The sequence below is a fragment of the Heteronotia binoei genome, chromosome 21 (genome assembly GCF_032191835.1).
Source record: "Heteronotia binoei isolate CCM8104 ecotype False Entrance Well chromosome 21, APGP_CSIRO_Hbin_v1, whole genome shotgun sequence".
NCBI lineage: Eukaryota > Metazoa > Chordata > Lepidosauria > Squamata > Gekkonidae > Heteronotia > Heteronotia binoei.
Genome location: NC_083243.1, coordinates 56,038,062 through 56,053,116, shown reverse-complemented (window position 1 = coordinate 56,053,116; position 15,055 = coordinate 56,038,062). Strand labels below are relative to the sequence as shown.

At 45.8% G+C, this 15,055-nt stretch overlaps 1 protein-coding gene across 1 annotated transcript in view; it reads left to right on the top strand.

The window, feature by feature from the left end:
• MIPOL1 (mirror-image polydactyly 1) overlaps nucleotides 1-15,055 on the top strand; it is a 339,211-nt gene that overhangs the window by 111,905 nt on the left and 212,251 nt on the right. The window contains exons 4-5 of the mRNA XM_060262096.1: nucleotides 8,704-8,839; nucleotides 13,439-13,544. Coding sequence (XP_060118079.1) covers nucleotides 8,704-8,839; nucleotides 13,439-13,544 — 242 coding nt within the window. The remainder of the gene's footprint in view (nucleotides 1-8,703; nucleotides 8,840-13,438; nucleotides 13,545-15,055) is intronic.

The window sequence follows — 15,055 nt, the reverse complement described above, 5'->3', positions numbered from 1 at the left end:
CTAGATCTTTAAAAATATTCAGCTTGTTTCACTGTCATAAGCAAGGCTTGTCAAGAGAAGTTAATGGAAATCTGTCACCATTTATAGTGCATTAAAAAGGTTTACTGTAGATTAGAAGTAGTTGTACCATTGTTATACAGTAGGGACCTGCAAACTGTGGCTTTAGAACCAAACGGTTCTTTAAAAAAGAAAATTAAATCTTTGGGTTGTTATATTGGAGAGTAGGTGGGATGCTAGAATAACCTATGTGAAGGGAAGAGCATGAAAAGTTTTCTATAAGTAGAAATGGGCATGAACTGGCTCATGAACTAAAGTACATGATGAATTTTTGCCAATTGGTGGTTCCTGAACTGCCATTAACTTTTAGTGCTGTTCATAGTGGTACTTGGCAGTTCATGAATGGATACTTTTTCAGACAGACTTGTGCTGCTTAGTGGAACTATTTACAAAACTCCAAGGCAACGGGGGGGGGGGGGGGGGCAGAATTCTCCAGCCTTTTGAAATACCAGTAGGAGCCCTCCAAAGCTTAATAGGCACTGCCGGCTGCCAATCACAAGAGTTCCCATTCAGCTCGGCTCTGCAGGCTCAGAATGCTATATATTCAGTCACCTCCCTTCTCACATTTTCCTTTGTTGACTGGTAACAGTAAAAGGAGAGGCACCAAACTTGTTAAATTAATTGCTTTCTGTTTGTAATCTGCTCTCTGCTGCTGAGGTTTGGGTGTAGGTTGACTCTGCTTAAACCAAGAAGTGGGGCTTAGCTATTGCGTTTCTCAGCTGAGGACTCAGATATTATGCCCCCACCCCTCCTGATTGTGAGCTTCACTCTGCTGCTGGGGTTTGGGTGTAGGTGGACTCAGGACTCTGAGCCACCCAGTCTCTCTGCTCATGCTAAGCATTGGGGCTTAGCTACTAGGTTCTTCAGCTGAGGACCCAGATTTTATATCACCCAGCCCTCCTGATTCTGATCTCTTCTGCTGAGGGTTGGGTGTATGTGTATTCTGAGCCGCCCAGTCTGTCTGTTCCAATCGAGCACAGAGGCTTAGCTGGTGGATTCCCCAGCTGAGGGCCCACATTTTTATACCCTCCCAGGAGTTGGGTGTCAGGGGTGGTCTTAGAGAGACTGATCCAACCAGTCTCTCTGTTCCAGCAGATCACAGGGGCTTAGCTGGTGGATTCCTTGGTCAAAGGCCCACATTAATATTCACCCCTTCTTATTGTGAACATCATGATGGTAAAAGTGGGTGCAAGGGGTATTCATCATGGGGGAAGAAGACCTCCCCCATGTACTAGATGCCCTTGTACCCAGGCACCAAACCCAGCCTGCCTTTACCCAGAACCCTGCCCCAGCAGAGCTTCACAAGGAGTCTCAAAGCCTCCTTCCTCTGCTTTATCTGTGAGGGTCCCCCAAGAGGAAAAAGAGTTTTTAGCAGTACTGCCCAGACACTAGCAGTTGCTAAAAGACTTCGGATAAAACTCTGATGGCCGTGGTTCAGAGAAGAATGGAGGGGAGAAACATCCCTCCATCCCACATCCCAACTCCCTGCTGCTCCTGCTGCATTAACTACACCCCCTCTGGTGCCTCCCAATCTAGCACCAGAAGGCAGTTGTGCCTCTCACCTGTTGCAATTGTGGGCTCCTGTTTCCAGGCCACTATGTGGAAACATTTCCACACCCTCCCCAGTGACCCTTGTGTGGCAGAGTGCCAGGTGTGCCACACCCATTTCCAGAGGGGCACAAATACCCAACACCTGTCTTCCTCCAGCAGGGAGGAGTGGTAGGGTTTGTGTGTAGCTTGCAGGGGGTCCATTCTATTTACACTTTTGAACCTGCACCTGACATTTCCCAAAAAAGCACTTTTCCTGAGGTCATTTTCTTTGGGGGGCCATAATTCCCTGTCCAGTTGGCACATAACTTGTAAGGCATGTAGAAGAGCATTGGGGGATGGGGGCAGTCCTCTGCAAGTTTGATGTCTCTAGTATGCCAGAAGGCTAGTCTGCCATGTCACAAACTTCATGAACTGGTTTGCTTTGTATGAAGTTTTTTAGTCCACGATGGTTCGTGAATCCAGCACAAACCAATGTGAACCGAATTTTCATGGTTTCATATCCATCCCTTTATGAGTCAAAAGGACTTTGTAAAGATGATTCACAAAAAGATAAAGAGTAGAAGTGAAAAGCTGCTAGTAATCCTAGTAAGAACCATATAAAGGTTTATGCCATTTCAGTCAATCTTACAAATGCTCCTGTATATATTTACTACTTACTGTGAAACCTTGGTGTTCTATCTCCTAGTTAGGGTGGCCAGACCGTCCCGGTCTCCCGGGACTTTCCGGTTCTGGCCCACCAATTCCCGGCTCCCGGGCTGGCTATACCGGGACCATTAGAAGTCCCGGTATAGCCAGTGGGGAGCCGGTGGGCCACAGCGCGCGGGGAAGGCAGCGAGTGAGGGAGCCAGCGTCCCTGCGCGTGCGCACGGCGGTGTGCGCATGCGCAAGGACGCTGGCTCCCTCACTCGCCGCCTTCCCCGCCTGCACGCGGGACCCGGCGGGTGGTGGCGGAGGCCGGGGAGGCCGCCGCGGGTCCCTGGAGGCCCTCCAGAGGCCCGCGGAGGTCGCGGGAGAGGCCACTGCGGGTCCCTGGAGGGGCCTCCAGAGGCCCGTGGGAGGTCACGGAGAGGCCGCCGCGGGTCCCCTGGAGGGCCTCCAGAGGCCAGCGGAGGCCGCGGAGAGGCCGGCGCTGGTCCCTGGAGGGCCCCCAGAGGCCAGCGGAGGCCGCGGAGAGGCCGGCGCTGGTCCCTGGAGGGCCTCCAGGAGGCCAGCGGAGGCCGCGGAGAGGCCGGCGCTGGTCCCTGGGAGGGCCCCCCAGAGGCCAGCGGGAGGCCGCGGAGAGGCCGCGCTGGTCCCTGGAGGCCCTCCAGAGACCAGCGCCGGCCTCTCCGCCGCCAGCCCCGCCAGCAGCACCGGCCGCCCGGAACAAGGTAAGCCAGGGGGGGGCCGAAAGCGGGGGGGGCGGCGGGGCGGGAGGGGGGCGGCCGGCCTCCTTCCGTCCTGCCCTCCCTCCCCTCTTCCTTCCATCCTTCCTTCCTCCCTTCCTTCCTTCCTTCCTTCCTTCCTTCCTTCCTTCCCCTCCCTTCCTCCCTTCCCTCTCCCCTCCCCCTTTCTCTTCCCTTCCCCCCCTCCCTCCTCCCTTCCTTCCCTCCCCTACCTCCTCCCTGCCTTTCCTTCCCTCCTTCCTTCTTCCTTCCTTCCTTCCTCCCTCCCTCCTCCCTCCTTCCTTCCTTTCGTCCTTCCCTCCCTCCCTCCTTCCCTCTCTCCTCCCTCCCTCCCTCCCTCCCTCCTTCCTTCCTTCCTTCCTTCCTTCCTTCCGTTCCCTCCCTCCCGCCCTCCCTCCCTTCCCTCCGGCCTTCCTTCTTCCTCCCTCCCTCCCTCCTTCTTCCTTCCCTCCTCCTTCCTCCCTCCTTCCTCCTCCTCCTTCCTTCCTTCTTCCTTCCTTCCTTCCCTCCCTCCCTCCCTCCCTCCTCCCTTCCTTCTTCTTCCTTCCCTCCCTCCCTCCTCTTCCCTCCCTCCCCCTCCCTCTCCCCTTCCTCCCGCCTCATTCCTTCCTTTCTTCCTTCCTTCCCTCCCTCCCTCCCTCCTCCCTCCCCTTCCTTTCTTCCTTCCCTCCTTCCCTTTCCCTCCCTCCCCTCCCTCCCTTCCCCTCCCTCCCTCCTCCCTTCCCTCCTTCCTTCCTCCTTCCTTCCTTCCTCTTCCTTCCTTCCCTCCCTCCTCCCTTCCTTCCTTTCTTTCCTTCCCTCCTTCCTCCCTCCCTCCCTCCCTCCTTCCTTCCTTCCTTCCTTCCTTCCTTCTTCCTTCCTTCCTCCCTCCCCCTTCCCTCCCTCTCCTTCCTTCCTTCCTTCCTTCCTTCCTTCCTCCTTCCTTCTTCCTTCCTCCTTCCTCCCTCCCTCCTTCCTTCCTTCCTTCCTTCCTTTCTTCCTTCCCTCCCTCCTCCCTTCCTCCTTCCTTCCCTTCCTTCCCTCCCTCCCTCCCTCCTTCCCCTCCCTCCTCCCTTCCTTCCTTCCTTCCTCCTTCCTTCCCTCCCTCCTTCCCTCCCTTCCCTCCCTCCTTCCCTCCTTCCCCCCCTCCCTCCCTCCTTCCTTCCTTCCTTCCCTTCCCTCCCTCCTCCCTTCCTTCCCTCCCTCCTTCCTCCCTCCCTCCCTCCCTCCTTCCTTCCTTCCTTCCTTCCTTCCTTCCTTCCTTCCTTACTTACTTACTTCCCCTTCCTTCCCTTCCTTCCCTCCCTCCTTCCTCCCTCCCTCCTTCCTTCCTTCCCTCTCTCCCTCCTCCCTTCCTTCCTTTCTTCCTTCCCTCCCCCTCCCTCCTCCCACCTCCCTCCTTCCTTCCTCCCTCCCTCCCTCCCTCTGGCCACCCCTGGAGTAGACAATACTGACTTTCGTGGACCCAAGCACTGATTCAGTGTAAGGGAGCTTTGTGTTTGTGACTGGACTAGACAATACTGACTTTCGTGGACCCAAGCACTGATTCAGTGTAAGGGAGCTTTGTGTTTGCGTCTTCTGGTGCAATTTTGTTCTCAGATCCTGTATTTACTTCATCAGTACATGGGATAAGGTACTTTCTCAACTGTGCTGCATAATGCAGCGTATTTATTTTGTCCTGTTTGCTCTGTTGGCTCTATCTGCGCCACCTTCATCACTTTCGGGGTGTGATCCCCAGTGGGGTGGTCTCCCGACTTCCCTCCGCCAGCTGTTTCTGATAGCCCTGCGCCCCCTCTTTCATTTGATATGTGTCCCGTGCGGGTGCCACCCTCCCGCCGGGAGATGCCGCAAAATGAGCCCCTTGAGGCTTATGGCGGGCAGGGGCTTGGGGGAAGCGAGCTAGACTGCTGTTCTTTTGAGGGGTTATAGAGTGTTTCGAGCCCGTCCCTGTGGCATCGGTCCCATCGTTGTGGGCCCAGGGGGCCAGCGCAGCGGCACGCTGAAGCAGCCTGTCGGTCACTTCCGGGTTCCTGTCCTGCATCTCGACCTGTGTTATTAGTGACAGGCTGCTTCGGCGTGCCGCTGCGCCGGCCCCCTGGGTCCCACAACGATGGGACCGATGCCACAGGGACGGGCTCGAAACACTCTATAACCCTTCAAAAGAACAGCAGTCTAGCTCGCTTCCCCCGAGCCCTGCCGCCATAAGCCTCAAGGGGGCTCATTTTGCGGCATCTCCCGGCAGGAGGGTGGCACCCGCACGGGACACATATCAAATGAAAGAGGGAGCGCAGGGCTATCATAAACAGCCGACGGAGGGGAGTCGGGAGACCACCCCACTGGGGGATCCACACCCCGAAAGTGATGAAGGTGGCGCAGATAGAGCCAACAGAGCAAACAGGACAAAATAAATAGGCTGCATTATGCAGCACAGTCTCACTGGAATCTCACTGGAATCTGACTGGCTTCTCAGCGTGGAACCCGTTCTCTCTAGTCTTCTCACTTTGAAAAAGTAAAAAAAGAGTTTTATTTAACTTTATTTCCCCCTTTCCCTCTCTATAATCTTGGTGTTTCCGGCGGTGATATTTGGGGGATTTTTGGGGACGTCACAGGAAGTGCTGTGAAGTCACTTCCTGTTTCCGGCAGTGGCATTTGGGGGAAATGATGTCATTTGGGGGAAATGAGGTCACAGGAAGTGATGTCACTTCTGCTTCGGGCAGGTGGCGCGGGGGAAATGATATCACAGGAAGTGATGTCACTTCCTGTTTCCGGCGGTGGCATGACATCACCGGAAGTGACGTCACAGGAAGTGATGTCGCATCCTGTTTCTGGCGGTGGCATGGCATCACCAGAAGTGACGTCACTTCCTGTTTCCGGCGGCACGCGCGCTCGCGCGCACGCACCCCTACCTTCCCCCTCCCAAAGGTGTCCCTGGCTGGCCTTCAGACATTATGGCCACCCTACTCCTAGTAAAGGACTTGTAACAACCAGTGTTTGGGCTGTGGAAACTTTATGATTATTAATCAGCATGTTAATTATCAATAATATTAAATTTATGTTTACAATGATATACAAATGAGCTTTCTTATACTGGCTGTTTTTAAAATCTCTGCTGACATACTTTATTATTTATTTATATATATATATATCCCGCCCTACTTCACCGAGGTGGGTATAAACTTGTGTTTATACCCCGCCTTTGGCTCTTCAATTATAAAATTTGCTGAACCTTGTTATAGGCTGCTTTTGGGGTATAAAGATATGTATCCTTTATAACTTCAAAAAGTGAAATGAGGTGATGGAATTGTATAATAAATAACAAAAATTAAGTGTGGAAAATGTTCATACTGGATTGCAAAGGTAATTTATCTGTGCAAGCTGTATTAAAGAAGGTTACCTATAAAACATAAGGAGCCCCATGGCACAGAGTGGTAAAGCTGCAGTACTGCAGTCCAAGCTCTCTGCTCATGACCTGAGTTCGATCCCGGTGGAAACTGGGTTCAAGTAGCCAGCTCAAGGTTGACTCAGTCTTCCATCCTTATGAGGTCGGTAAAATGAGTACTCAGCTTGCTTGGGGGGGAAGTGTAGATGACTGGGGAAGGCAATGGCAAACCGCCCTGTAAAAAAAGTCTGCCATGAAAAAATCTTGATGTGATGTCATTTCAAAGTCGGAAACTACTGGTGCTTGCACAGGGGACTACCTTTACCTTTTTTACTTATAAAACAAGTTCCAAAGAGTGCACAGATTGAATGGGTTTTGGTTTGGGGGACAGGTAATTATTTGGTAAACACACGTGTGAGAGAGTTCTGTTGTCTGTCACTAATGATCCCTGGGAGAAAAGAATACTATGTTTTAATAGATGTATTACAAATGATAACATTTGATGCATCTACATATCTGAATATGTTAAATTGAATTGAAGGTGAAAGTTTTAGATAATTAAATCTGCTTCCAACTCTTTTTGATCTTCTGAACATTCTGGTACACTATTCTGCAGTTATAATTATTGTAATCAAGTTTCTATTCTGAATCATTTCGGATTTATATGTTTGCTTTTTAAAGTATCTACATAAAATTAGCCACATGTGACTGCCATCTGCGGATCAAGGCAACATGGAGGTTAAACAAATCATTTTTCAAACTTGAGGTCTCAGAAATTAAATAAAAAAGTAAAGGGAGGTTTAAATCCCTCCCCAAAATAGACTTGTGTTGTCTGTGTATAAGCAGAACAATGGAGTTAGGGAGCCAAAACTGAGTACAGTACCTCAAGTGAAAGCTTACCGAGCAATCACTTTCATATGGGAAATTTTGTAAATCCTACACATACACATTGTCATATCTCATGACAATGCAGATACGTTATCATATTTTAGTAAATGCTCAGATGCACATTTCTCTAAGATGTCTCATTGTCAGTGGTTCTCACTTTACTCCAACCTCAATACAATAAATACTTAAAATCTTTTTAGCTGTTTTAAATAAACTAAGGATGCCTTCTAGTCAGATACTGTTTGTTAATTCCTTGAGATGAATGGCTTTAAACTGCATGTTAAATTTTATCCATTCATACTGAAATTATTGTAGGCCTAATGGGAAGGAAACCAAGTATTTTGAGAGAAAGGTTACTCCCCTTTCACCCATTTTTGCTACCTTATACTATGTTTGGCATTCTGTGTCACTGTGAACAGCCAGACTTAAAATCACATTTGATGTGCTCTTAAAATCATCCAAAGTGTTTTCATTAAACTCACTGTAGTAGTCTGGGTTTAGTAGTTTATCTTGTTTGTTTTAACTGAGTTTGACATTTGTTAGTCATGGCATCAAATCTGTGTTGAGAGAAATTTGCAGACAGGATGGTGGAGCAGTGTATCTGCAGTCTACTCTGAATTGATAAATCCTGGCTCTCTGCTTCGTCTATGGTAGCCCTTAATCAAGCATCATTCTGATCCATAGATTTTCTCTTCAAGCTAGTTCCAGTTTTGCAATATCTTCTTTTCTTTCCTACAAATATACTTTGTATCCTATTAATTTCCACGTTTGTTGGACATTTATAACACATTGGGGTGCACACATTTTAAGAAGTATGATTTGCTTTGTACTACTTAGTTTTTAGATTTATACAGCAAGGGGGGGCAACATTGAGAGGGCTTCTAGTGTCCTGACCCCACTGATGGACCTCCTGATGGCACCTGTTTTTTTGGCCACTGAGTGACACAGTGTTGGACTGGATGGGCCATTGGCCTGATCCAACATGGCTTCTCTTATGTTCTTAAGTCACAACATAAAATATTTATTTGATGTATTTATCTACCACCTTTCTGTATTCAAGGTGGTTTACAACTAGAAATAACTTTCTGTGATATAATACAGTGCTAAGAGAGAAAGGAAGCTGAAGGCAAATTCAGACACTCGTTATTTGTTAGCTTACATAACTGTTCTATAATGACTATGTGGAATGGCCACTGAAGGACAGAGTTCTGGGAGAGGGTGGAGCTAAATGACAACTGATCCTGGGCACATTGTCTTATCTCATCCTCTGTTGCAGCAAGATGAAATTGAATCAATGCTGCAACTGACCCATACTTTTCTCTGACTGGCAAGCGTACCTGGGAGCATCATCTCAAATGCAAAGCATATGTTCTATCACTGGGTTATGAATGAATATAGCAGACATCTGCTTGAATGAAAACTCATTTGCAAAACTGACCCATGATACCTTGTTCCTTATTATAGATCTGTTGAAAAGCAAGAAGGAGAAGATTCATCTGAATTTGTGAATCCTTTTCATGTTGCAGAAGACCTAAATAAGGAACAGCGGGCTGCATTCCTCTTAAAAGAGCTGGACATTCTAAAAGCAAGCAATAAGAAGGTACAACAGAAATATTCAGCTTTACTTACTGATGCAGCTATTATTTATGATAATTGTAGGAATTTTTTGTTTGCCTAGACATTTTGATCACTGGCATCACTGATTATTTTTACAAAAATATGAAGGCATGTAGATTTTTGTCTTGCTTGGAGAACCTTAGAATATTTGGAAAACTTGAACCTGCTGTGGCTTAATTAAATACTCCAAATAAATTAAATAGATTTAGAGGGAAGCCATCTTCTGGGCATGGAGCAGGGGTCACTGGGTGTGTGAGGGGTATTTGTGAATTTTCATCATTGTGAAGGGGGTTCTATTGTGAAGGATTCTATGAGCAATAACACTGGCTAAAAACAACCCTACAATGACACATAGCCTGGATTCAGCAAGTGGTTATCCAAGTAGGGCCAATTTTGTTGTTGTTGTTGCTATCATATTGTTTTCATTTGTCTCTTTGTGTATGTTGTAATTATAGTTTTCTCTGTCTCTGAATTCCATTTTCTGCCAACAGAGTTATGATGGTTTCACCTTCCCTCGCAAGATTTCCCTTTATATTGTTCTTAGCTGAGTAGCCTCTTTTTCTTTCTTCTTTGTTTTTTTCTTGCTGTCCCAGCTAGTCATTTGAATGTATATTGGTAAATGCTGACTCAGCTTACTGAACTGGGGGAAGAAACTAAAATTCTTCTTTTATGGTTTTATAATGGCATACAAGAGGCTGATGGTAAATTAAAACTAAAACTTTGTATTTCACTTTGATGGGAAATGGTCCAGTAGGAATCAGTTTTAGAATTTATGAGGTGAACAGGCAACAAGAATGAGGTAACTTTATAAAAATAAACACCAGATTATTTGCCACAAACAAGTAACTGATTCTTTTATTCAAACAGCTCTTAAAATGTGAGGAAAATGATTTCTTGGCAGTCTCTGCATACATAAACAAGCATAGGTTTCTTGGTCTCACAGACGTTAAAGTTGGTGAGGGAAGGAACATTCACACAAGTTCCAGTTTCCTTCCTTCTCTGTTGGCTAGGAATTACTCCTGTCTTTAGGAGCTATTTCCCTCAGATTTTATAGGATCACCCCTTACACCACTTGGAGCCATTTCCCACTTCCCTAACTCAGGATCTTTCTTCATCCTCTCACAGTCTGTTTCACTGTCTCATTGTTAATTGTCAACTTCCAGCTCCTAACTGACACTCTCAACTGAATAATTCCATTTGAATCCCATCACTCAAGGTTCTCAGACTGGGTTACAGTATTAATCATTTACTGGCAATCACAGTAGTAACACCAAGAATTAGCAAAAGCAAGGGAGACCAATAACAAAATGCTTAGTTCTTAGTTTGGTTTACTTCTTAAATATCAAAAGCAAACACCACAACTTATACTTGATTGTCACAGAAATCGCTATTGTGCAAAATCCTACCCTAAGTTTGAAGTTCGTGTCATCCACTTGGCTGGTTCCTTGCCTCCTTTAGAAATTAATGCTGTTAACTACCCAGTACATTCCTAACTGAAAAGGTAGGAGAGAATGAAAGAACCTATACCAAGGAAACTTAAGGAGGATGTACAATTCCAGAAAATACAACAATTCAAAGGCCTGGCAAGTATACAGTGCCCAGTCTTGGACATCCAGTGTTCTTAGTCAGTGTTCCATAAATCTGTTGGGCAAAGTTGTAACAGAATTTCTCCCCCCCTCCCCCGCCATGCACAGTTCTGCCCCAGATCACTTGTCATGCTGAACTTTGTATAAAGTAGATGCCTTGGCCTACTTCTAGTACAGCGCTAGAATTCTCATTCCATTCTGTGCAGAGGCAGTGGAGCAATTCTCTCTGTTCCTTGCTACTTCTGTCTTTTTCAAAGACTGGTGCAGCAAGAGAGATCCAAGCTGTTGGGGAAAAGGAAGGATTGATGACTACCAAACACCATAGTTCACTGAACCAAAGCAGGTTGATTCATACTCTTCTGTGACCCTTACTAGCCTTCCTCCCTGTCTGTGTTTTTATGTGCTTATTTGTTTATATTATGTGTTAGTTGTTTGGAAATGAGCCAGTTATCAGATCCCCCACAAGCCTGAGTGAGCAGCTGCTCAGAAAAAGGATTGGGCCCATACCAAACCCTGAGTCTCCAGACTTACTAGGGCTGCCACTCTGGGAGTCATCTGTGAAACTGGAGCCTGGGATGTCAGGAACTGAGCAAAGAGCCAGGAGCCACCCGCAGCCGCCGAGACCTGTGGAGGACCAAGTTGGGTCATCACCGTGCAGGGCCACCACAGCAAGTGCAGGGCCAGGAAGTCAGGCAGGGGCACAGGGAGTGGCTGCACTCACCGCAGTCCAGACAGGGCTTACTTTTGGCCTGTCACAGGAGAAATCAGTGGTGGCATGTTTAACTGCTGTCGCCACTGCCAACTGACAAAAGCATCTTCTGGTGCACCAGGGAAGCATTCTGGACACCAGAACAGGCTGGTGACATCTGAGGCAGCAAGGAGCTGCACCTTGACTCTGGGCCACTGTTGTTGTTCAGTCGCACAGCCGAGCCTGACCCTTTGTGACCCCATGGACAAAGTCATGCCAGGCCCTCCTGTCTTCTACCATCCTCCGAAGTCTGCTCAAATCCATGTTAGTTACATCAGTAACGCTGTGCAGCCATCTCATCTTTTGCTGTCCCCTTCTTCTTTTGCCTGTCTTTCCCAGCATCAGGGTCTTCTCCACGGAGTGCTCCCTTCTCATTTGGTGGCCAAAGTATTTGAGCTTCAGCTTCAGCATCTGACCTTCCAGGGAACAGTCTGGGTTGAGGGTCACTGGGTACCCATGTTGAAAGCTGGTCTTCGCAAAGGGGTCAGGACAGCAGCAATGGAGTGCCCTGCTTCAGCTGTGGAGCTGCACCAGAAACGGTGGGAGCAGGCCCAGTGGGCCCACCCCATGCCAAGAGCCAGGCAGGGAAAGCACAGGACTTTAACCTTTAACCCCTCAGTAGAGACCCAATGGCTGTGGCCTGCTGTTGACAGGTGGGTACTGGCTCCAATAAAAAGGATGAGAGTGGAGCTTGAGGCAAGGGAGGAAAGTTTAAAAGAAGACTCTGAAAAGCACCCCTAGGGAGGATTAGACTGGAAACTAGGCTGTATAGAGGAAGTTCCCAGCTGAGAAGATGATGATGTGGATGGATTGAACCATCTCCCCTCTCGTTCTGAGGCCTGCTGGAGTGTCCTGTCCTTCCTATTGAGATGACAGAAGGTGGCATCCCCCAAGACACATCCTCCAGGTGTGACAGTTGTCACGTACATCCCATTGGCATGACAGCCCCTTGCATCTGTTTTCTCACTCAGCATCTTAACTGTGTCCACTGTGCATGTGACTATAGCACCTTTGTTTTTGCCACTTCTCCCTGGATCCTAGTGCAGCTATCATCTCCTTTTGATTCCCAGTTGAAAAGGATGTTCTTTAAGTGCCATTAATTCCTTTAGTTCACTTAATTGTTGCTATATTGTGTAATATATTGTGTAATATTCAACTACTTTAGTTGGGTGAATTCTTCATTCCTTCTGTGAGGAGTGAATTCTTCTCTCATAGCATCACGCTTTTAAACAATTAATAGTGGAGTATTGTTCTTCATGATGATATAGCCTTAGCTGTACATTATACTGTAACTGTGAGTTAAATATAGTTTATAAGTATGCATATAAATATTCACGGATCATGTTGGTGTTCCTTGTCTTTTGAAAGACATAAAGTGAAAACTCTGCTGTTGTCAATTCTTACAAAAGCAAACAAACAAATGAAACTGTGCACTGGTCAGGAAAGTTAGTCTTGTTCTGTTCTTACTTTTGATGGCCAATGAGCCTCCTGTGCAACAGCCAGTAGAAAAATGATTTCTGGAAATTGTCGTCAGGAGGACCTGCCCCTCCCAAAAAAACCCCAACATTAAATATTCCCAAGGGTTTGTACATGCTCACTGAAAGTTAGCTTTTTTAAAAATCAGTCTCCTGTACTTGCAATGCCAGGTCCTGATAGAGCTCACTTGGGGCAACCCCAAACCAAACTGGATACTTTAAGTTCATGCCTATCCCTATTTGTCATCCTTGTATGTATGTAGTCATCCCATAGGTGTTATCATTTGAATCTGTAAAATTAAACTGGCCCATAAACAACCATTTGTGTTTTTAGACAACATGAAAACAAGTTGAATGAAAATGGATGAAGTAACTTTTTAGCAATGATAGCTAAGTGTTTGGATGTGTTAGCAAAAGAGAGTTGACATTGTGCAAAAATATAAGGTTGGCTCCTACAGACTTCATTCCCCTTGTGCCTCTGTCCAGCTTTTGCAGAGGCATTCCTCTGCTCTGGCTCTTGCTGCCTCTGTCCCTAGCACTTCTGCATGCACACAGGCTCCTCAAAAAACATATATCTTGTCCATAGGCATGGGCTGGTGGCAGAGGAGACAAATGCTGCATTGGAGGAAAGCCTCTTCAGTGGCTGGAAAGAAGGTCAAGAGGAACAAAGTCATAGGATCCAAGTTTGAATGCATATATTTGTTATAGGCTAATATAATGTCTATGCACTTTAAATGTAGATAGCAAACTTACTGTCTGTTTCTTCAATTCAGCTTCAAGAGAAGCTGTCTGAAAAGGATAAGGAGCTGAAGACAATAAAACTGGACTTAGAACTGCGTGACAGAGCTACAGAAGCTAAGATTGCAGAGAGAACTGCAGGTATAGTAGGTGATCCTTTAACAGATGGCCATATGGTTCATACAGTCAGCTTGGTTGCTATATGACGTGGCCTTAATGAACATTAGATATATTTGCTAAAGGAGGGACAGTTTGACTTTTTTAAATGTGAGGCTGTTTAAAGTTGCTTAGAAAATAGGTGGCTTTAACATCCTGGTACTGGTATTAGTGAGAGCTTTATACTGATTTGGGCATTAGATGCATTGTTAACACCATGTCAATCCAATCACAAAAAGGTTGTTTGTTTTATTGGAAGGTCCTGAACAAACAAAGGAAATAATGATTATCACTGCCACTACCCTTCAACCAGCAATTCAAATACCCTCTTATTGTTTTAGCTTCTTTAGAGCAATGCTACTCCCTCTTTCCACACACCTTTGTATGGAGATGTTTATATGTTCACTTCAGTCCTGAAGTTCAGGTTGGGGAGCGGGGAAAAGCAAAAATTGAGAGCTTGAATGAAATGTTGTCTAATGATGATCAGAATTCTAAATAATTGCACAATGGAAAACTTGTTACATTTGAAATAGACTAATACTTTAGAAGGTTGTTGTTACAGATCTTTAATAAAGATTGCAAGGAGGGATTTCCTTTTTAATTACTTCAAAAAATATGGGAAGAAGTTAAATCTTCAAATTGTAAAAATTTGGATTGAAACTCTGTTATATTGTATAGTAGTTAGGGTATAAGACTAAGGCTCTGGGAGATATGTTCAGATCCTTGGTTTTTTAAGAAGTTCACAGTGTGGTTTGGAGCCACAGCGTAACATCTCATGGGTGCTTTTCATGATAAACTGGAAAGGGAAAAACCACATACGTGGCAATAAGCTCACTAGAGAAATAGTGGGATAAAATGTGATGGATTGTTCTCAGCAATATTAAATTCAGTACTGGGGTTTTAAAACATCCAAGGACAATGCTCTCGATCTGAGTATGTCAGTCAGTACCTTTACTGGCATAAATTAAAATCAAACAAAGCCAGAATTTAAATATACAGAGTGCAATCAAAAATCAAGAGTATGTAAGTTATACTATTCCCATCTCAGTGTTGATAAAAGGGGGGATCATTTTAAAAATCAAATGGAAAAAGAGAACTTCTTCAATTGTAAAAGCAGATGGTTACAGTGTCATATTTCTAAGAATACGATAATTTATGTATATGCATGCTTGAACATGAGAGAAAGCTTGCTAATATTGTAAGGTACATTGATCATTTGTTTGGCAGAGTACTAAGTATTTACAACACAAATTTTTGAAAATGTTTTAAAGGAAAGCATATGGATTTTTTAAAAAACACATAATACACTTGCCTAGATCATGGTTACATCTTGATTATCTACCAACAGAGCATTTACAGTATGTGAACTGTTTGGATTAAATTCCAAGTTATATGTTTGTTTTGGAGGTGTTTGCACAGTGTTTTACCTTTGTGTATATAATAGAATAGAGAATATTTTATTCAACATAGACTTTCCTTGCTCACCAAAGGCCATG